The sequence below is a fragment of the Pogona vitticeps genome, chromosome 3 (genome assembly GCF_051106095.1).
Source record: "Pogona vitticeps strain Pit_001003342236 chromosome 3, PviZW2.1, whole genome shotgun sequence".
Taxonomy (NCBI): domain Eukaryota; kingdom Metazoa; phylum Chordata; class Lepidosauria; order Squamata; family Agamidae; genus Pogona; species Pogona vitticeps.
Genome location: NC_135785.1, coordinates 92,805,079 through 92,826,183, shown reverse-complemented (window position 1 = coordinate 92,826,183; position 21,105 = coordinate 92,805,079). Strand labels below are relative to the sequence as shown.

General features: G+C 40.3%; 1 protein-coding gene across 1 annotated transcript in view; it reads right to left on the bottom strand.

Annotated features, from left to right (window-relative positions):
- Window positions 1-1,206: 1,206 nt before the first annotated feature.
- Window positions 1,207-21,105, bottom strand: part of CDH23 (cadherin related 23) — a 622,327-nt gene continuing 602,428 nt past the window's right edge. Inside the window, exons 61-69 of the mRNA XM_072995232.2 lie at window positions 20,959-21,056; window positions 18,616-18,736; window positions 15,352-15,431; window positions 13,890-13,930; window positions 12,705-12,765; window positions 11,098-11,227; window positions 9,184-9,306; window positions 8,638-8,751; window positions 1,207-2,814 (exon numbers count right to left, since the gene is read on the bottom strand). Of these exons, the coding sequence (XP_072851333.2) occupies window positions 2,488-2,814; window positions 8,638-8,751; window positions 9,184-9,306; window positions 11,098-11,227; window positions 12,705-12,765; window positions 13,890-13,930; window positions 15,352-15,431; window positions 18,616-18,736; window positions 20,959-21,056 (1,095 nt within the window). The 3' untranslated portion in view covers window positions 1,207-2,487. The remainder of the gene's footprint in view (window positions 2,815-8,637; window positions 8,752-9,183; window positions 9,307-11,097; window positions 11,228-12,704; window positions 12,766-13,889; window positions 13,931-15,351; window positions 15,432-18,615; window positions 18,737-20,958; window positions 21,057-21,105) is intronic.

Below are 21,105 nucleotides of genomic sequence, written 5' to 3'. Positions count from 1 at the left end.
ATTACTCTTTAATTTAATTTAACTTAATTTAAAGCTTAATCTCCCCTCCAGCTCCCTTACATTCCAAGGCTCCCTAGGAATCTCTTTTGACTCAAGGAAACCTTTGGGAGTATCAAGATGAGGAGACAGCCAGCCTTCAATGTTGGAAAATCATGGCCAGATCACCATCAGCAGTCCTAATCCTGATGGCACCAATGATCCATCAGTGTTTTTTAATATCAAAATGATGTCCCCCCCATCCCAAGGCTCTCAAAGATTTCGCCGGATCAAAAGGGTTCTCTAAGAGAGCCTTGGAACCTAGTGGAATGAAACATTAAATTAAATAGTAACATTGTGGGCTGATGACAACATTGTCACTTACATCTGCAGTTAATAAACAGGATTTCCGCCACTGTATACATTCCACTTTATGAATAGCTGTTTGGTCCTGAGAGTGCCGAAACTCTAAAAGTGCTTAAGCCCATTTATACAATTAAAATTTCAACACGTATTAAATGTATGTGAATGTCTAGTGTAGACAAAACAGTTGTTCAGAAAGGAGTATTGTCCCATGCGACACATGGCAGAAACTGGTGGCACAGAAATCTTGCTGCTTTTATTTGTAGAACGGAACCCTCATTTTGATCCAGCCTTTCTTGTTTGGGATACACACCTATATGGTTTTTCGCTCCAGCTGCATGAAGTACTTTGTGGTCTAAAATGGGGATGTGTGTCACCATCTGCATTGAAGTCATATATATGACCACTCTAAAATCTATTCTGCTGAAGCTGGTATTTCAAAGAAACACAAAGAAAAAATCAGTTGCATATTCATATGAGATACATGGGCAGAGGCAGGCTTCTCTTCACACAGATCTATGAAGATAAGGTTTTTGGACTTCTTGTGAGTAGAGCCAGCCTGTGTGGCCTTGGGAAGCTTCAAAGTCCCAGGGTAGCCCCCCCACACACACACACACAGAAGAAAGGAATGGGAAACCCATTCTCTATTTGGCAAACCCTGAAAAGGGTCATCATAAGTCAGAATTAACTAGATAGCACATGATGATGAGACTATTACTTTTCAGTTTTGAAAAGGTAAATTCTAGGCATAGAACATTTTGGGAAAACTAGAGCCATCTAATGAACACTTCCAGTACTTGGGGAGGAAAGGCATAAATAGAAAAAGTCAGGTAAATCTCATACTCATGAAACTCAGTGCAATGTAACTATTCTTAATTTTGCCTTTTATTGTACCCAAAGATGTTAAATATCCTACACAGTTCTTGAATTCCCATTGCAATTTCTCCATGTAACTGGTGCTCTTCGCCACCTATGTGTTCAAGCCTTGCTCTTCATTGCTGTATGCTTTAGCTCTCCCTGAAAAATTTCTGAGAAGCTAGATCGTGAAATCGGAATTATGCAAAATATTTTTCTTAATTTGCATAATTTTATTCAAACTGATTGTGTGTGCACTCATGACACACAGAGCTCCATATAAGGCACACTCCCAATTCCCTTTCTTGATAGTGTTATAGAGAAGGAATATACATGCTGGTATATGGAGGCACACAATTCTGATTTCTCAGCTCCCATAGTGTGGTGCACTTAACCTACACAACCACTAAGATCTATGTCCAAGAGGCTCAGCATGTCAGTTTCAGTAGGACAGATAAAAGACAGATTAACCAAATTCTTGTATAATATATTTCTGGTTCCTTTGATAGACCATCCCCAAACTCTCAACACTTCACTGTTCAAAAACAAAAAGAGGGGAAAAAATTTAATTACACACAAACACTCTACGTTCAGAACCTGAATTAATGTCATTCTGTTGCTTTTGATGCTGCAGTGTTTTGGTAAACCAGCGAAAATGAAGAAATGGCTTCAGTCCCCCCCCCTTTTTTTCTGTTAATGATCCAACACAGATTAATACCAAAGAGATTTGTGGAGCTTCCTCAAGTTCGTCACAAAATCCCTGTGTATCAGTTGATAGTCCTAGGATAATGTTAGCTGCATTTGGTTAGCAGCCCTCTTTCCCCACCACCACTTTGGGGGTTGGCGGGTGGAAGAATATACTGGAATAATCCAGGACATAGTGGAGAACCTAGCTGGTTCTGTTGATGGGACATGGCACCATGATTATTGCAATTCTAGCCATAGGTTTTTACCTCAGGGCCTCCCACTGCTTTCCCCTCCTTAAACACCTTTTAATTAAAAAAGAAAATTAAAAAGGTATGAAATTAACGGTATGATTGCCTGGTAAAAGCAAACAGTCCTGAGAGTCTTCACTACTAGAGGTGAGGTTCTCTAAGGCTGCCATAACAGAACAATTGGCGATCTTGGTCAGGTTTACTCTGGAGCAGCTTGGTGGGCAGGCACTGGGGACCTCAGCCTCTTGATTTCTCTTCTGCCACGTTTGTCCCTTGGTCGGTGTTCTCCCTTCTGCAGTGACAGTCTGTGTGGGTCTGGGCTTTTATTGGCGTGCTACACCAGCGATGCCACTTCTAGTCATAACTCTGTGATTTCCAGCGGACTCTCCATGATAACTTCCCTCATCTTGTGCATAGGGGTGGATTTGGCAGACTCGGTGCGGGCATTCCTGTCACAGTACGCCCCGCCATCAGCAGTCAGTGTCTCCAAGGAGCGGCCAAGCACTTTCTGGTCATCCTCAGGGAGGCTGTTAAGGTCAGAGGTTAAGAGAGTGCCCGTGCTGCCATGGACCACATGGATCCCATCAGGTCCTTTAAGCTCAATGGGCTGCTTATGCCGGAAACGAAGGCTCCCTTGGCTTGGACTTCTTTGCTCCTCCTCCTCATCCAGATCATTCTGGATCAGCTGGAAGAAACCCAAGTTGAAGTCAACACATCACAACATTCTTTTTCACTCCTGCTCCAGAAAAAATATAAATTTAATGTTTCCAGTGGGAGTCATATACAAACGTGGCCTCCCCTGAGCAGACGTGCCTTTTCCACTGAAATGAATGCAGAAACCATTGTAACAAGGTAGGAAATCCATGCATATATTGGGCTCTTAATTTAAAAAAAAACAGTATGGGTTTCAATGTTATATCATTTCTGAGGAAGAATGCATGGCTGTCATTTTCTTTGCACTACTGTAGGAACCAAACCCCTTCTTGGATGCACACTTTAATGTAGTGAAGGGATTTAAGTGTGTCGTTGAGGCTGGGAGCAATGCTGTCAGGAGACTAGACTCCATTATGAGCCTGGATTCCTAGCAGAATTTCCCAAGGCAGAAAGGTCACAGCTCAGACACCAAACTAAGATGCATCCATGCTTTTCAAGGCAGCTACGCAGCAGCAGCTGAAGGTTATACTGGTGGAGAAGACAATGGTAGTAGCACCCAAGCCAACTTTTGTTAGTACTGCACAGGTGGCGGCAATGGCAAACCCCTGTTGGATTTTCCTTATCATGAAAAATCTATGATGAGACAGTTCAAAATGAAACAAGAGATAGTGCTGGAAGATGATACTCCCAGGCTGGAAAGTATTCAATCAGTTGCTGAAGAAGAGCAAAGGACAAGTCTGAATAGGTCTGTGTAACTAGATTAAATCCGAAAGGACAATGAATGGCTGACATGCACAAAAGTGAAAGGAAAATTCAATGTTGCATAATATATACAACGGGAACATGGAACGTGAGACGTATGATTCAAGTTAAAGCAAGAAATGGAACATATAAACATTGCAGTGCTTGGTGTCAGTGTACTAAAGTTGACTGGAATAAGATACTTTTAGTTGGACAACTACAAAATATTCTGCTCTGGAAATGTCAAATCTAGAAGAAATGGAGTGGCTATAATACTGAGGACATATGTAGCACCGGCAGTTAAGGGCTATAATGCAAAATCTGACCAAATAATATCGGTTGGACTCCATGGAAAACCTATCAACATAACTACCATTCAAGTCTACACTCCAGCTACCATTGGTGAAGAAGATGAAATTGAAAACTTTTATGCAAGCATCTAAGAGGAAACTGACCACCAAAACAAGACATGCATAAAATCCTAGATAACTGGAACGCAAAAGTAAAATACAAAGCAGAATCTAATGTTGGAAAATTTGGTCTAGGGATAAGAAAAGAAGCAGGAAAATGATTCATAGAATTCTGTGAAGGCACCAATCTGTTTATTGTGAATACATGCTTTAAGCAACCAAACAGATGGCTGCACATGTAGACATCACCATATGGTCAATACAGAAATCAAATAGACTATGCAATTGGAAGCAGAACATGGAGAAGCTGTATTCTCCCTGCTGAAGCAAGACCAGGATTGGATTGTTGTGCTGATCAGTGATCATTAACTGTTAATACTAAACATTAGAGTAAAACTGAGAAAGAACACTAAAAGATTTGTCATGCCAAAAAATAATTTAAACAACATTCCTGATGAATTCAAAGTCCATATAAGGAAGAAATTAGCATAACTAAACTCAACTGATTGTGAAACCACGGTTAGGACAGAATATGAAGAGACAGAATGGCTTCCTATAGACAAAGGTGTCAGACAAGGAAGCATTTTATCCCCTAACTTGTTAAATATGTATGCAGAACACATGATGCTGAAAGCCAGACTAGACTCAGGTGAAAGAGGAGTGAAAATTGGTGGAAGAAGTATCAGTCACTTAAGACATGCAGATGACGCCATCTTACTGACAAATAGCATCAATCACCTGAAGTGACTTTTAGTGAAAGTGAAAGAAGGTGCCAAAGCAGACACAGAAGAACTACACATCTTTAATATTGACAATGAAGAAATTGAAAGATCTTGTATACTTTGGTTCAGTCATCAATCCAAATGGAGGCTGCAGCCAAGAAATCAGAAGAAGACAGAGACTCTGAGGAGCCGCAATGAAGGAATTAGAAAAGGTCATCAAGTGTAAGTAAGGATGTGCCCCTAAAGACCAAGACCAAGATCATCCACACTCTGGTGTTCCTGATTACTATATATGGGTGTGAAATCTGGACAATAAAGAAAGCTGACCGAAAAAAAAGGTATGTTTCAAATATGGTGCTAGGCAGAGCTTTGTGGATAACTTGGACTGGCAGAAAGACAAACAAATCATGCCTAAACTATTTCTGGAGGCAAAAAAAAATGATGTAACCATTCTACTTTGGGCACATCATGAGAAGGCAGGTTTCTCCGAAAAAGACAAGCTTAAAGGCAGCAAGAAAAGAGGAAGATCAAATACAAGATGGAGGGCCTCCCTACAGGAAGCCCCAGCCTTGAGTTTAGAAGAGCTGATCTGGGCTGTTGAGGAGAGGACATTATGGATCTCTCTCATTCTTAGGGTCGCTAAAATTCAGAAGTGACTTGATGGCATATAACAACAACAAGAACCACACACTGAATGTAGGTGTTCATTGTTCATGTCATAATTCATCTATACATCTATGCTGAGATCTTTCCTATAAAACAGGCTTGGAGGAAATGCAGTGATTAAAGTGGAGAGGATATTGGTTAATACTTGAACAGTAACTTCTTAATAAGCAAAATACGTTGCTGGCATTGAACGGTCTGAAAAGTTTTGCCTCTGCAGCTAGACTGTTCTGGGTCTGGTCATCCCCTAGAATCTGGATTGAAGAGGGCAGCCTCCAGAGGTCTGGGGGAGCAGAAATGCCATGCCATAGAATGGGGAGGGGGCAGTACTCCCATGCCCACGGCCCTCCACATTGTTTCTTATTCTTTTAACTGAAGAAGCCCTTGCAGCCTGACTGACAAAAATTAAAACTAAATTGGATGAGAGGAGGGATTGGGGGGTAGTTCAGGTTCTCAAAACATGGAAAAATGGACTATTTGCTTCCTAGAGACCACTAAGAGCTTACTTCAGTCAAAACATTTTTCCAGCTTTTAAAATTTAGTAGCAGTTTTAGAAGAGGGCGCCATGTTAATCTGTGCTAGAGTATCAGACAAAAACAAAATAAAAATAAGAAAGAAGACAAAAAACATTGTAGCACCTTAAAGGCCTAGCTGCTATATTGTGAGCTTTCTGAGTCAGAGGAAGTGGACTAGTCCAGGAAAGCTCACATAAAAATATTGCAGTTAGTCTTTAAGGTGCCACAATGTTTTTGTCTTCTTTAAATTTCAGTAGGTGCTGGGAGCGCCGGAGAAGCCCACATATTGCCCATCCTTGATTTAGACAGGAGACTCTCCGAAATTCACAGTATTTCATTCTGTGCTTTATGTTGGAGAAGGATGGGATTATAACAAATGTTATCTTAAAACCAACAACAACAGATGTTTAACACAAACAGATATTTGATGTTGTTTTGTCCCCCCCCCCCAGTAGGATACATTGGGGTAGAGTGGTAACCAACTGGGTGACCATGGAGCAGAATGTTGAATCATCTGAATGAGGCTGGATATTGAGAAAAAAAGACATTATGGTTAGACAAATATCACAGTTCATTACAAGCAGCTACTGGCTCACCACTTGTGTCCATGTGGCTGTAGCAATGGGAGAGAATTTTGTTCAGTCTGCATTGTAAGTGAAATTATCTGATTTACACTGTGGGGCTAACATGAAGATACAAATACCATTATTCTTTGGACCATATGCTTCTCTGCATTTTGCACTACAGTTCTTAGATTAAAAAGGTATACAAAGTACAGATACTATGAGAAATAAATAAGAAATTTCTCACATTGGCTTCATTAGACGGAATGTGGACAGTCTGATTTGTCCATCATTTCTTGATTCTACACAAAAAGGGCATAATAAAGCATACAAAGAGATGATCAGAGAAAAAACAGTTGTTCCCTTGACGTTCTTCACTCTTCAGTGAAAGCGTGAAGAATGCCCTAAATGATCATGGACCTTGATACCTGGCAGAATGCCTCCTTCTAATGAGATCTGCCCATCCTACATGATCTTCCCAGGCCGAGCTGTTCAGACCCCGAGAGAGGCCCAGAAAGAGAAGACCAAAAACTGGGTCTCCTCAGTGATACTTCCCATCAATGAAATAATCTCCTCCCTGAAATTTGCCTGGCCCCTTCAATGGAAATTTTCAACCAGTCTCTGAAAACATGGCTCTTCAGACAGCCCTTCCTGGAGCTTATAACATCAGAACACAGTGGTTACCTCAGTGTTCATATGAACTGTTCCACCACCTTGCCTTTAAATTACCTTAATCATGTTTAGTTAATTTTATGTTGTTTTGTCCATGTGCACTGATGCTAATTTTGATTTTCTTCAGGTATTATATTTACTGTTTATGTTTACTGTTTTCAAACTGCTATCTATTATGTTACTTTCTATCTATTATTGTTCTGTTATTAGCCACCTTGGGTTATTTTTAAGAAGAAAGGCAGGATAAAAATATTTTAACCAAATAAATAAACAAACAAATTTAGTTGCACTCCAGCAGTGGAAAGTGATTTCAGTGCTTTTTGGAATGCTCATCCTTCCCCCTCCCCCCGAGATCAAGCAATAACAATTCTCAGAGGAAAAAAAATCATTTTTCCTTCTGGCATTTTTCCGCCTACTTGTTATGCCCTTCCAAAATCAGGCCACGAGCAAAAAAATGGCCTGCCTCACCTCAGCATTTATCTGCAGCACTCCCTCACCTTTGTTAAAACTCCCCATCTTTGGGGCTCTTTAATTTGATGTTCAAAAGAAGTCCCATCTGTGTCTGACAGTCTCTTGCCTTCATCCTGCAAAACTGTGCACAGCACTGTCTCCATCCTTCGTTGCTGAGAGGGAGTAAGTGTTCCAGAACTTTCACCACATGTCTCTGCAGCCTTTTCCATGCAATTTTTTAAAAAATGAGCTTACTTCCTACGGATGGAACAGGGAGCCTATGCTTGCTGTCTAATGTAGATATATTACTCCCAACTAGTTCTACCCGTGTCACCCGCGCAAGCCAGGAGGTGAGGCTGAGGAGCCTGACGCAAAGGGAGGCCCAGAAAGAAAGAACTAGAAACCAGGCCTTCTCAGCGGTGGCTCCTTGTCTCTGGAATAACCTACCTCCAGAGATTCGCGCTGCACCCTCGCTGGGTACTTTTAAGAACCAACTCAAAACATGGATGTTTAGGCAGGCCTTCCCTTCCAGTTAATTCCTGTCATCTTTCCTTTTTCCCCCTCTTTATTTGATTTATTTTTATTTTTCCCATCTTATAGAATCATTTAATTAATTGTTATAATTTTTTTTAAGAACTTGTTATCCTTATGTTGTAAGCTGCCTAGAGTGGTTGAAATGACTAGATAGGCGGGGTATAAATAAATAAATAAATAAATAAATAAATAAATAAATAAATAAATAAATAAATAAATAAATAAATAAATAAATAAATAAATAAATAAATATCAGCATTTAGCGCTGCAAGGGGGCTCAAGCTCAGCAGTGTACGAAGAGCATGAATTAGTATGCTGAACATGGAGCTTTAAAAGCCGAGGTGTAAGGATATCCAGACAGTGGCCAGTGCATTATCACTGGTTGCAGGCAGGGAGACACCTCTTCTGGTATTTTATACAACTTTAGCATTCTTAGGTTCACGGACTTGAGAGCCAGAGGGAGAAATAGTTGTGGGCGCCACACCATACGTATAGTCACAAGAAGGCAGTTTTGAAGAAAATACACCACATCCCAGAGGGCACAGCAAGCAGTTTGAAGAACCTCATGCAGAATCAGGCTCTACCTCAGAGACTGAGGACTGGTCTCCCTGACTGGTGGTGGCTCTATTCACCATCCGCTCAGCAAGCAATCTCTTCAGCCGCATATAATCATCCAAGACTACCTTTAAGAGAGAGCCCTGGAAGGAGGGAAGGGAATGGGCAACAGGAGAAATTACACGCTTTCAGTCCTGAAATGTCCCTTGTTCAGGGGACTCCAAAGTCAAGCAGGCATTTCCCCTACATTAAAAAAAAAAGGTTAAGGTAATGATCCTAGAAGCTTCTGATGTTTAGAAGAAATGCTTCTGGCCCATGTTGGTATCCCTCCCAGTTATCCTCCATGACTGAAAAGTTGGTTAAAGAAAACGTATTTATGTGTGGATACACCTATATCTATCTAAACATATATGCACACCGGAGTCAGAGGAATGAGAGCTTTAGAAAGATGATTGCTGGTGTTTTTTTGGGGGGGGGGGATGACGACCAAATAACTCACAAAACCTCCATATCAAAAAGTATGAACTAGCCATCAACCTGCAGGATCAAGATGCAGGACGCCAGATATTATTTACCTTGATGGGCCCTTCTCGCATGATCTGGCCCAGTTTGGCAATATTATCATATTCCTGGATCGCTGCTCTCAGGTAGCGATCATCTTCAGGTTTGGAAGCGGATGGCTCTCGCCCAAACGTTCCCTAAGGAGAAATTTAAACAGTTTGAAGGAAAAGCAGACATTTAAAATATCCCTACTAGAATCCTTTTGAGAACTCTGCTTCCCAGATGCCCTCTGTTGGCCCTTTGTCTATCATTTTCTGAAGGGCAACTCCCTTTGCAATAAAGTATTGAACTACCAAGCGGACATGCTATCAAGTGGAATAACATTGCAGTAACCATGAACATCAAGCTTAGAGGCAGAGATTTATGAGTGATGCACAAAGAAGATGCAGTGCATCTCATTCTCAGTCAAGCGTATCATTACCAGCTACTGTATATCAGACTAAAAGGCATCACAGCAGCTGTTGAGGTAACAAAGTCATAGCTTGGTTAGTACACCGGGATGTGGTTGCTTGACAAGTGGCATCTAAGAATGGGTCTTTTGAGTTAGTATGAACCAAAAAAAATTGAAAGAAGCTGTAGATTTCACCATTGTGTTCTTTTATTTCTTTCCAAAACTGAGGCTCTAAAATAATATGATTCGTATTAATGAATGATTTTGTATTAACAAAAAAAAGAATATGAAAGTGTTTTCACTCTTTAAGCTTTCTTCTGTGTTCTCCTTCATTACACTCTTTTGTGTAAAGATTCCTTCACCCTTTGTATGTCAAAGGTTTTTTTTTCACCCTTTATCTTTTTCTCATCCTTTGTATGTCAATTATTGCCTAATAATGTTTTCATCCTATAACGGAGCAAGGGCTATTTCAAAGAGATGGTACTGTGACCAATGAGGGCTATCTGAAACCAAGCAGGACCTCCCAGGGAAGGGGAATCTTGAATCTGTTGAAGGGTCTTGAATGTAGTGAGGAGTGGAGGATGTTTTGGTCGTTGCCTCACAGGCTTTTGCATTTGGTTTCAGTTTGGGAGGGGACCCCCTTTCATTTCTTTCAATTATTTTTGCTGCTGCCACACAACCTATCTGTGCCTGTATGCATCCTTGGCATTAATTTTTTACATTTCTTTGGGGATTTCCTCCCTTTTTGGTTTTTTCTTCAGGGGGGCATCTTTTTCTTTCTTGGGCAGTTTTTGCTGGTGCCTGCTTGAATGCAAAGAAGAAAAGACAAGACAAAGCATTTAGTGGTGGGAGGAGAGAGATCTTCCCATATTCTAGTAGTTTTGGTTGGGAGGGACTTTGACTTTTTTTGTTGCTTTTATTTGCTTTCCTTCTTGTCTCGTTTTTTTGTAAAAGTGGACTCTCTATTTGGGGTGTTGTTTTTCTCCCCCCCCCCTTTGTGTGCAGATGTATGCAATCTCCCTATTAGACTGATTTTTTAAAAAGAAAACACTGGTTATTTGGCTAACTTACTGTGGATTTTCTCTGTTAAAGACATATATTTTGGTGGGTTTGTAGATTATTTTTCTTTCTCTTGTACTGTTGCGTGCTTTTAAACTGCATAGATTCTTTATTGCCTGCCTTGCCGCGATTTTTTTGGTATGGTTATTAAAGAGGTCATTGGAGCTTTTTTCAGACTAATGCCAGGAGATGTGCCTTGTGCAAAACAAAATAAAAAATCCCAAGAGAGGCAATGCTTTTTATGTTAAGTAAAAGAATAATGTACCAAAAAAAATAGAGAGGGGGGACCCCCGAAAAAAATCAAAACAAAACAAACATGAAAAATTTCCCTGTGTACATCCTTAGTAATATCTGCTTCTGTTGTTTCATATGGATTTGCTTGATTTAGGCTGGGATAGACTACAGAAAGAATTACTCCGACACGTTTTTTGACTATGCTGCAATCGGCAGTCCTAAAAGGTAGAAGGTGGCATCTCACATGAGTCCTGGCTGGACTATTCCACAGGTCTGTGATTTCACTGAGGTTCTCAGGCAGGTCATCCTCGTGCTCAGCTTGTGCTGCCAGTTCCAGATTTCTGCAGAAAGGATCCAGCCAGACAGGGTTTGCTCTGCAAGGATAAAGGACCATAATAAATTGGCTTAGGATCTAACGTATCGGCCAAGTGTTTCAGATAGTCACTTCAGTGTGGGTCACTTCACAACCTTATACTTCAATGCACACAAAAAAAATATTAAATGTAAACATAAACATGATGCACGCAATTATAGCCAACTCGCATTTTAAAGTATGTATCTTACGCACACAACTGATAAAATGTCCAGATTTTATCTGTGTGATAATAAACAGCGTCAAAAGTGCTATGCAACTAAAAAAACTTAACCATTTCCTCCCCTGTGGCAATTTTGAGAAAACCTCCTCTTGTGAAGTTAGTGTTTACATGCACAGGAATCTTCCATTTGCACCAACTGTCCTTCACACTTGGCTTTGAAATCTGAATGGAAGATCCGGTGTGGAGACATGTGATTAGCATTGATTGTTGTATCTGGTGTGTGTGTGTGTACTACATCTCTTCAAGAGATGGGGGGAGGAATTTAGAGTTGAAAAGTGACATTTGGGGAAAGGGTTAAACTCTTTTCCCTGCTCCAGATTTTCCTATCAAGTAGCTTTTCAGTAACAAGAGAAGCTGTTGAGATTTTTTGTTTAAGACATCTGTGGATATATAATATATAGTTAAATTCTCTCATGGGAAACAGCCAAATCCAATCCAGCTTAATGCTATTTCCAGCAAATCCTGAACAAGAATGCTGTTCTATTTGAGAATTATAAAAATCCTGTGCATCTCCATAGTTCTTGTGCCCTCTACAGGTGAATAATCCAGTGCAGGAAAGAAGCCATTCCTTATAGCGCTGGTTCCCAACCTTGGGCCACCCAGGTGATCTTGCACTGGAACTCCCAGAAAACCCGCCTGGCACAGCTGGTGGTGAAGGCTTCTGGGACTTGCAGTCTAAAGACACCTGGGTGACCCAAGGTTGGGAACCAGCGCTTCATGGGAATTATAATAATCCTTCGTAGCCTGGAATTTCTCTTCCCCCCCCCCAAAAAAAGATCATGAAATGTTCAAGAAATCTTGAGACTTCCTGTGACATTTCTCGGGGGGGGGGGATGCTTACACAAAGAAATCCTGTATAAGAAGCAAAGTGATCACAAAGGCTGTGATTTCTACAGCCCTCAATTTCTCTTCAAAAGTGAGAGTCTGTGAAGTTCACAGACCCACCAAGCGCCAACAAGAATAGGAATGCTCCTCTCAGAGATGCAGTCAGGTTTCTGATGCTCCCTTTTTTCAAACTGGCTCCTTGAATGTATACCTCACTCCTTTTTTGAGGGAGGCGGAGTGCTTAAAGATCCTTATCTAGTCACTCAGTTTAAATGAATTGGGGCACTGAGAGCAGTTTCGGTTGTATAACATTCTTAAGTCCTGATTGGCTATTTCAAATGAAGCAAGGCGCAATAAATGGGACTTGACTTCCATGTAATGTGTCTAAAACAGTGTTAATCAGTGCTAAATGTTTCTCACAAGAACTTACCCATCAAAGGAATATTTATTTGTATTTGGCATATCCATGATGTCCATAAAACCTCGGTTACCTGTAAAGAAAAGTGCAAGGTTTACTGAGAACTATCTTCATCCGCTGAGTTCAGACCCTGACATCTCCTTACGGGCCTTGAGGGGGGGTCTTCGTCTTTAACAGCAGCCTGGCACACAGAAACTTAGCAGTGAATCTTTCCCCACTCCTTATCAACATGCCAAGGAAAGCTTCACAGCGTCACCTCTGTCTGGTTGCTTCCACGCTAGCAGTTTAGCCTGGAATTTACACCTTTCATTCACTCACTTTTTATGGAGAATCCAGATGATGTTGTTGCCAACCTGTTGCACTCCAGTGATTTCTGTGTTGTCCACCCATCTTTTTTCAGACCTGATTTGTGGCAATTTTAAAAATTAAAACACAAGTGGAGCATCAGGCTGATCAGACTGACAGCGTACTATTGAGGGTTCCCCCCCCTGTAACTACTATGCCTTTAATTAGTAGCTTCTTCCTTGCAGCTTCTGCTCCGTTATTGCTTCTATGCAATATATCTGCAGCATTATCAATGAACAGCCTCTTAGTTACATCATAATTATTCAGGCATCCGCTATGAGAAGATGGCTTTAAATACAGATTTCGTCTCATTATTTCTCATTCCCTTCTTTTATAGCTCTATTTTGCAGTAAGAAATCAAAATAAAATGTCTGAAGATCAATTAATCCCACAGGGAAAAGAAAATCACAAATTAAGTGCCTGTTCAGTAATGATACTGGCATTATGCTAAACCAGATACATTAGGGTTAGAAGCTGCACCACGGAAACTTTCAAATAAAGTTGCAGGGATCTTTCCTGAAAAAGGAATAATTATTTGTAGAAAGTATAGAAAGATTTGTAAGTTGCAATTCTGGGAGAATGACGGGATATAAATAAAGCAAATACTTAAATAATGATATTGATCATGGGGGACAAACATTATTTGATGCAATAATGAACTGGCATGTAGGTTCTGATTGTAGAAAAGCAACACTTCTGCACTAGCAAGGATCTACAGAGTGGAAGCAACCTGTGTCAGGCTGCTGGGCTTATTCACCAGTGTCATATAGTAAGTCACGATTACCTTCCCACATTCACCGTAACTATGTTTCTATAAAAATAGAAAAGAAAAAGACATTAATTATCTCTCACCTGTGGAACCAGCCACAATTGCTTTCAGTTTTCTTTTGTGTCTGCAAAACAAATTAACAGAAGTAAGCAACTGGAAAAACGGAACTCCGGAATTGTTTTGTAAAGTGTACTTATAAGTGAAGTGAGGATTATGTGTTTTTTTCTGGAAAAAAATTCATCTCATGCATTTGTTTTGTTCTGTCTCCAAATGGCTGAGAACTACAGATGGGGGTATTCATATATGAATATGAGTATCTCCGCACAGGTGGTGTTAACAAGGCTCCAGCCCCATGGGGCCGGACGATCCACTCACCAATCTGCCGCGGATGGCACGATTCTATGAATGGCTCTGCAGCGCGTGATCCACTCGCCACTCTTCAACCTTGCAGTGAGGCCAGGGGTGGCGAATGGATTGCGCGCTGTGGTCCCATTTGTAGAATCACAACATCCGTGGTGGATCGATAAGTGGACTGTCTGGCCCCATGGGGCTGGACCCTCGTTAACGCCACCTATCTGGGAATATTCATATTCATATATGAATATCCCCATCTCTACTGAGAACCTTTCCTGCAGAGACTGTGTTTTTTCCCCTTTATAAGCAGAACAGTATTCTTACATCTCACTGATGTGACTTGTAGGGATATGGTATTCCAATTTTATGGACGGCAACACAATTCTCCATTCTGGTAGTTCCACCTTATAGACCCACACATACAGAAACCTAAATGAGACTCAGCTGGAGAAAGTCCTGGCTGGATGGCTCCATGGCCTAGCTTCATGGTTATGAAGCCTTTCTGTTAGAAAAGGAACCTGCCCTGGTGCTTGCTTGGGGCACCACATATAGATGTCTGTAGATGTGGGTCTGTCAGATGGAACTGTCAGACCCTGAATGTTCCATTGTTGTAGTGGAAGCCCCCAAAATCTGAATGATGCAACCCTAAATGTCTCTAAACCAAATGCTGTAGAAAGGCTATGATTCTATCGAAGGTTACACTAGTAGGGACCTCAAGTTAACAGTTTCTGGAATCAATCTATAGAATATTCATGCATCAGGAAAAAGATTTCCTCCCATTGCATCAGCAAGGAGCTTGCTACATCTTTCCCAATGCAACTCCACTTACACATTCAGCAGCTTGTAGTGCAGGCTCCATTCTAAACCCCCACCCCCACAATTCAAGTCCAACCTCATCATGAGTCATGATAAAGACCTGATTTTTGGCAGCAGAATGGGGTGCACATTTAAACATACGAGTACATCACCTTAAATCACTGACAAGGAGATGTGCGATTTGCCTCAGATTGTGGAAGGGGAAACTCAGTGTTTGCATCTCCCCCAATTACTCTCCCACAGTGAACTATTCTCATTGAGGATCAGTGGGAGAGATAGATGGTTGCCTCGGTGAATCTCTGAATCAGGGCTTCCACATTTACAAGATTTTGAAGTCTGAAGGGTATCATTGCACCAGCACAGAAAGCTACTCACGCTGTTCTGTAGTACCAATTCATGAGGATAAACAACATGGCTGCCAGGAAGAGGAGAATAGCCAGAATGATTATTGCCATCTAGAAATGACAAGAAACAAAAGAAAAAAACAAAAGCAAAAACAAAACACAAAACAAACTATTACAGTAGGGATGGAATTTCTAGAAAATTGCTTGGCCACCAATGTACAGTGGGGTCTTGACTTGAGAACTTAATCTGTATTGGAAGGCGGTTCTCAAGTCAAAAAGTCTGTAGGTCAAGTCTCCATTGACCTACAGTGCATTGAAAACCGATTAATCCCGCAACAGGCCGTTTGTGTTCCATTTTGGGTTTTTTTCTGGTCTGTAAGTCAATTCTCAGGCTGCAAGTCAAACCTAAATTTTGCGTCCAGAGAAGTCTGTAACTCAAAAAGTCTGTAAGTCAAGCTGTCTGTAAGTCAAGGTTCCACTGTAGTATGAACAATTGCCATAACTGTGGGATATCAATATCTCAATAGCTATCTCTGAGCTGTACTCATCCTAAGAGCACTGTTAGAGAACATAAACACATACTGAATGATGATTTCATCATTTAGTGATCAGCACAATTCATCTATAATGATACTTCATTTCACATGTCTCTCCACCCTTTGACACCCACCAACTAGGACACAGCAGATTCCTGCAATAAGTCTTATTTTTGTTACAGTATTAGAAAGTGTATGTATATTACTTTTGCAGAAGAGTCAATATAAAGGTGTCGATTTGTTTCCTAGTAAGATCCCTTATATATTTAACTGCTGTATGACAGGTAGAAAGTCAACAGGCAGAACAGCATAATCTTCGACTCCTGTATACTGATTAGAGAAATATGAACTTTTGTTTGGGAAGCCTTTAAACTCTGGCTGTGAAATTTGGATAGGGAAAAAAGCTAATGGAAAAACATCAGTCCATCTGAAATATGCTGTTGGAAAAGATTTCTATAGATACAATGGGCTGCTAAAATAAGTGATTCTACATGAAAACAAACTTAAACTTTGTCAGAAAATGACTAAGCTGAGGCTACAATGCTTTATTACATTATTACATGATGTCAAGGTGCCTCTAACTCATAGTGACGCTATGAATGAGCAACCTACAAAATGTCCTGTCCTCAACAGCCCTTCTCAGGTCTAGTTAATAGAGACGGGGGTATTCATATATGAATATCCCCGCACAGGTGGCGTTAACGAGGATCCAGCCCCATGGGGCCAGATGGTCCACTCACTGATCCAACGTGGACGGCACAATTCTACAGATGACTCCGCTGCGCGTGATCCACTCGCCACTCCTGGGAGGAGGCAGGAGGACAAGCCTTGCTACAAGGTTGAATAGTGGTGAGCGGAACAAGCGCTGCGGAGTCATTCATAGAATCTCACCATCTGCATCTGCAGTGGATTGGTGAGTGGACCATCTGGCCTCATGGGGCTGGACCTGCATTAATGCCACCTGTGCAGGGATATTTGTATACGAATACCGCCATCTCTACTTGTTAACTCAAGGTTGTAGCTTCCTTTAGGGAATGAATCCACCTCATATTTGGTCTATTTTCCTGCTGCCTTCAACATTTACCAGCATTATTGTCTTTGCCAGAGAATCTTGTCTTCTCATTATGTGTCCAAAGTAGAACAGCCTCAATTTTATCATTTTTTCCTAAGGAGACAGCTCAGACTTGATTTTTATTAGGACCCACTCATTTGTCTTTCTGGCAGTCCAGAGTATCTGCAAAGTTCTCCTCCACCACCATATTTCACATAAACCGATTTTCCCCCTGTCATCTTTCTTTACTGTCCAGCTTGAAACAATTCTATTGGTATTCCATCACCCCGGTCATTCCCAGTCCTTTCAAAGCAGCTTTCACTTCACTTTCTAGAACTGAAGGTTCTTCATCATAGGATTCTTCTTTAAAGAAGTTTGTCATTCTTTAATCTCTTCTGTATAAGTTTCCAGTATATTGTTTTTACCTTCCTTTTCTTTTCTCCTGGTCACACAGGGTGCTTCCCTTTTGTTCTTTCAGTGTTCCTTGTATGCCTCTGGATCTTCTTGAAGGGGATTCTTGTATTCCCTCTTGTTGTTCTCTTCTATTTTAATAGTTATTGTAATAATTCTTGTAATAGTTCTCTTTGTCTCTACATGACGGTCACTGAAAAGATTCATTCAGGTTTCAGGATTACTTTTCTTTGCCACCTGTCCTTTACCATTTTAAGTGTTTCTTCCATCATTCATCTAAAGTTTTCTCTTCTTTTTACTACAGGAACTGTGTTTTTTATATTCTCCTCTAGTAGTATATCTGGTTTCAATTCAGTTCTTCTGGTTCATGATCAATTGAGTTTAGTAATACAAATCTGTTACTAAGGCACACTTTAAATCCATCAGGAATGCTGTTTAAATTACACTTAAATTAAATTAAATTATATTATATATTTTATTTATATTTTGCCACTAGGACTCTTTTGCTCTTCTTTTTCAGCTGAGCTCTGATGCTGAATATTAACAGTTCATGACCAGTACCACAATCTGTTCCAGACCTTGTTTTGGCAGGGAGAATACAGCTTTTCCATCTCCTGCTTCCAATTACATAGCCTATTTGATTTCTATATTGACATCTGGTGATGTCCATGTACATAACCATCTGTTTGGTTACTTGAAGCATGCATTTACAATAAACAGATTGTCGCCTTCGCATAACTCTGTAAGTTTTGTATTCCAGTCCTCTACGTTTATAAGCATGTCTTGTTTTGATACGTGATCAATTTCCTCTTGGATGCTCGCATAAAAGCTTTCAATTTCATCTTCTTCAGCATCAGTAGTTAGAGCACAGACTTGAAACGATGGTTATGTTAATAGGTTTCCCATAGAATCCAGTTATTATTTTTCAGTCTTACTATACATTATAGGTCCTAACTGCTTGCACTACATCTGGCCTCATTCCTTAGAAATATTACGAGAGGACAATGTTCACTGGAAAAGACAGTAATGATAGAAATCTTTGGATCAACTCAATAAAAAAACACAGCTATTTTTCGGCAAATCCTGAGGAAGGCTGTTAATAATACGACCCTTTGGGTAGTTACTAATTGATAGGGCTTTCTTATGTTGAGAGCAATTTGATGGCACTTAATAACCGAAGCATGTTTCTCTGAATGCTGCTGAATTCAAAACATCATTGCAGGACACCTCTTCAAGCATGTAAGAGCTTGAAGTCAATTATGCTTAAGAGAGGAAAGGACCCCTCCTTCCCTCTTACCTGCAGTGCTGACAGGTCATCTGGAGCCCTCGTAGTGATGGCAGGTTGCACATCCAGGACATTGTAGTTCCTGAAGAGATTCCGCAGCTGCTCTTTATTCTCATCAATCATCTGGATTACTCTAAGGAAAGTGTGGGGAAAAAAAGATCGATTTGCTTTTTCAAGGCTAAAAATGCACGCTTCTGAAAACTGCTTATGACTACAATGATCAATCCTAGAAGCAAAATCTCATTCCATTAAACTGCTTCAGGAGATTTACAGCATTAATCATCCAAATTATGTTTGCTACATTTTTCAACAATGCTCAAAAGTGGGGCATATCGGCATAGCTACATTCACAAAAACAGAAAATGTCTACTATAGGGATAGCAATCCCAAAGTACTTTGATGGCGAACTGGTAATTGGATAACATACTTGTTTCCTCTCATGACCACAAGAGTGTTTGCTACAAAGTAAAAAGACTTCAACACCTGTCTAACTATAATAAACTTCATAAAGCTTCATTCGTTTGTTTGTTTAGATTTCTATCTTGCCCATCTAGTGGCAAGCCACTATTCTGGGCAACTTACAACAGAGAATAAAACACAGGATTAAAAAATAACAATACCCCCCCCCAAAAAAAAACCTACCTAGACAACAATACATGCAAAAATGTCTGATGGCAACAGCAATAGTGTGTAAATTATATAAATTAAGCAATTAAATCAAATAGGGAGAAGATTGAAAACCATTCTGGTTTCTTGGAGCATCATAGAAAAAAAATGACCGATCCCAGTCCAAGCAGACTGAATTAGCTCAAAAAACTTCACAAGTTTAGCTTCCAAGTTATAAATAAAAACATTAAAGATCGAGCATTTCAAAGAAAAATGTCCTGTTGTCTTCAGGAGTACAAACTGCATACTGTACTAGCTACATTGCATTCGGTGATATACTGTATATTCAAGGTTCTCAGAAGCCTGTTCGAAGAACGATGTTTTGATTTGCCTTCTAAACATTAGTGGTTGTCGTGGTGATGGTGGGGCTGATAATAAATTCCATAAACAGGCAGCCACCACAGAGAAGACTCAGTTCGTAGTTGAAGACTTCCAGGATTCCCTTGGGATGGCCACCCACAAATACTAGTGCCAGGTGCCATGTTACCTCAGTGTCACTGAAGCTAAACAAATGCTACCTAACACCTTGGGCTAAATGTCTATCTCTGTATAATAAAGGAGAATTTGTCCAATTACGGACTTCAAAAACAAAAAAGACTGGTACATCCACTGAAGTTATCTAGCAAGGAGAGATGATAGACCCATGATGTAAAAAAGGATATCAGTATTTTTATTTAGCCCTACAGTATCTCCTTCACACATTTTCCCAATGGGCTAATTAGCCAGGGAGCTCTAACACACCGGTTCGTCCTTCTGCACAGTTGTGTAAAATTTTATTTATAAAACTGTTCTTCTCCTGCTGCTATGGCACCATTTATCCGAAAAGGAGTGGAAAACTCTCCCTTAAAAAAAATCCTCAAAAACATATTCAATGCAAGTGCAATATCAGTGGTATGTACCATGACTTCTTGCGTTCACTCATGAATTGGTTCTATTCTTCCTGTGAATTACTTTAAATACCTATTATAAGTTGTTACAATTACATTATTGTCTTAATGGCTGTATAAAATGTTTTAAATTTTAAAATAATGTGTATAGGTTGTCCCTTGTAAATAAGAAGCTAACATATATGCTTTTCCTGTTTTATCTATTACATAATAGCCCCTGAAGAAGGCTGAAAATATATTAGCCGAAACCCATTGGGCTCTTATCTTTGAATAAAAATACTGATACCCTTTTTTACATCCTGGGACTATCGTCTCTCCTTTCCAGACAATTATGAACTTCAAACATATGCAAAGATGGTTGTTGTGGATTTTTCGAGCTCTTTGGCCGTATTCTGAAAGTTGAACAACCTTTAGAACACAGCCAAAGAGCCCGAAAACCCACAACAACCATTAGATCCCGGCCGTGAAAGCCTTCGCCAACATACGCAAAGATGGTTAGGCAGGATGTCTGTTCAATGTGAAATACTGCTGAACACCAATTTATCTCTCTTCAGAGCTAGTAGTAAAACAGACTATGTCTTCATCATTGCATCAGTTTAGAGGCTCTTCCTAATGGCTGAGGCTCGGGGGTGGGGGGGAGCCATCTTAGCAATGATAACTCTGCAGAGAAAGAGATGTTATGATGCAGCAAAAGTGTAAACCAAGAAGTACTCAGTTCAAATCTCACCTCACATATGAATTCATTTGTGTATTTCTTTCTATGATCAAATTCCAAACATATATATAATTACATCATCTTTACCGTTCTACATCCAGAATCCGATTAGTTTCCCGGTTCACCACATGAATCAGCAATTCTGTTTGGGCAAAGTTCACACGGCCCTTTTTGTCAACATGGAACTATATGGAAGGAAAAAAAGAAAGAAAAAAGATGTTCTTCTGTTTCCCC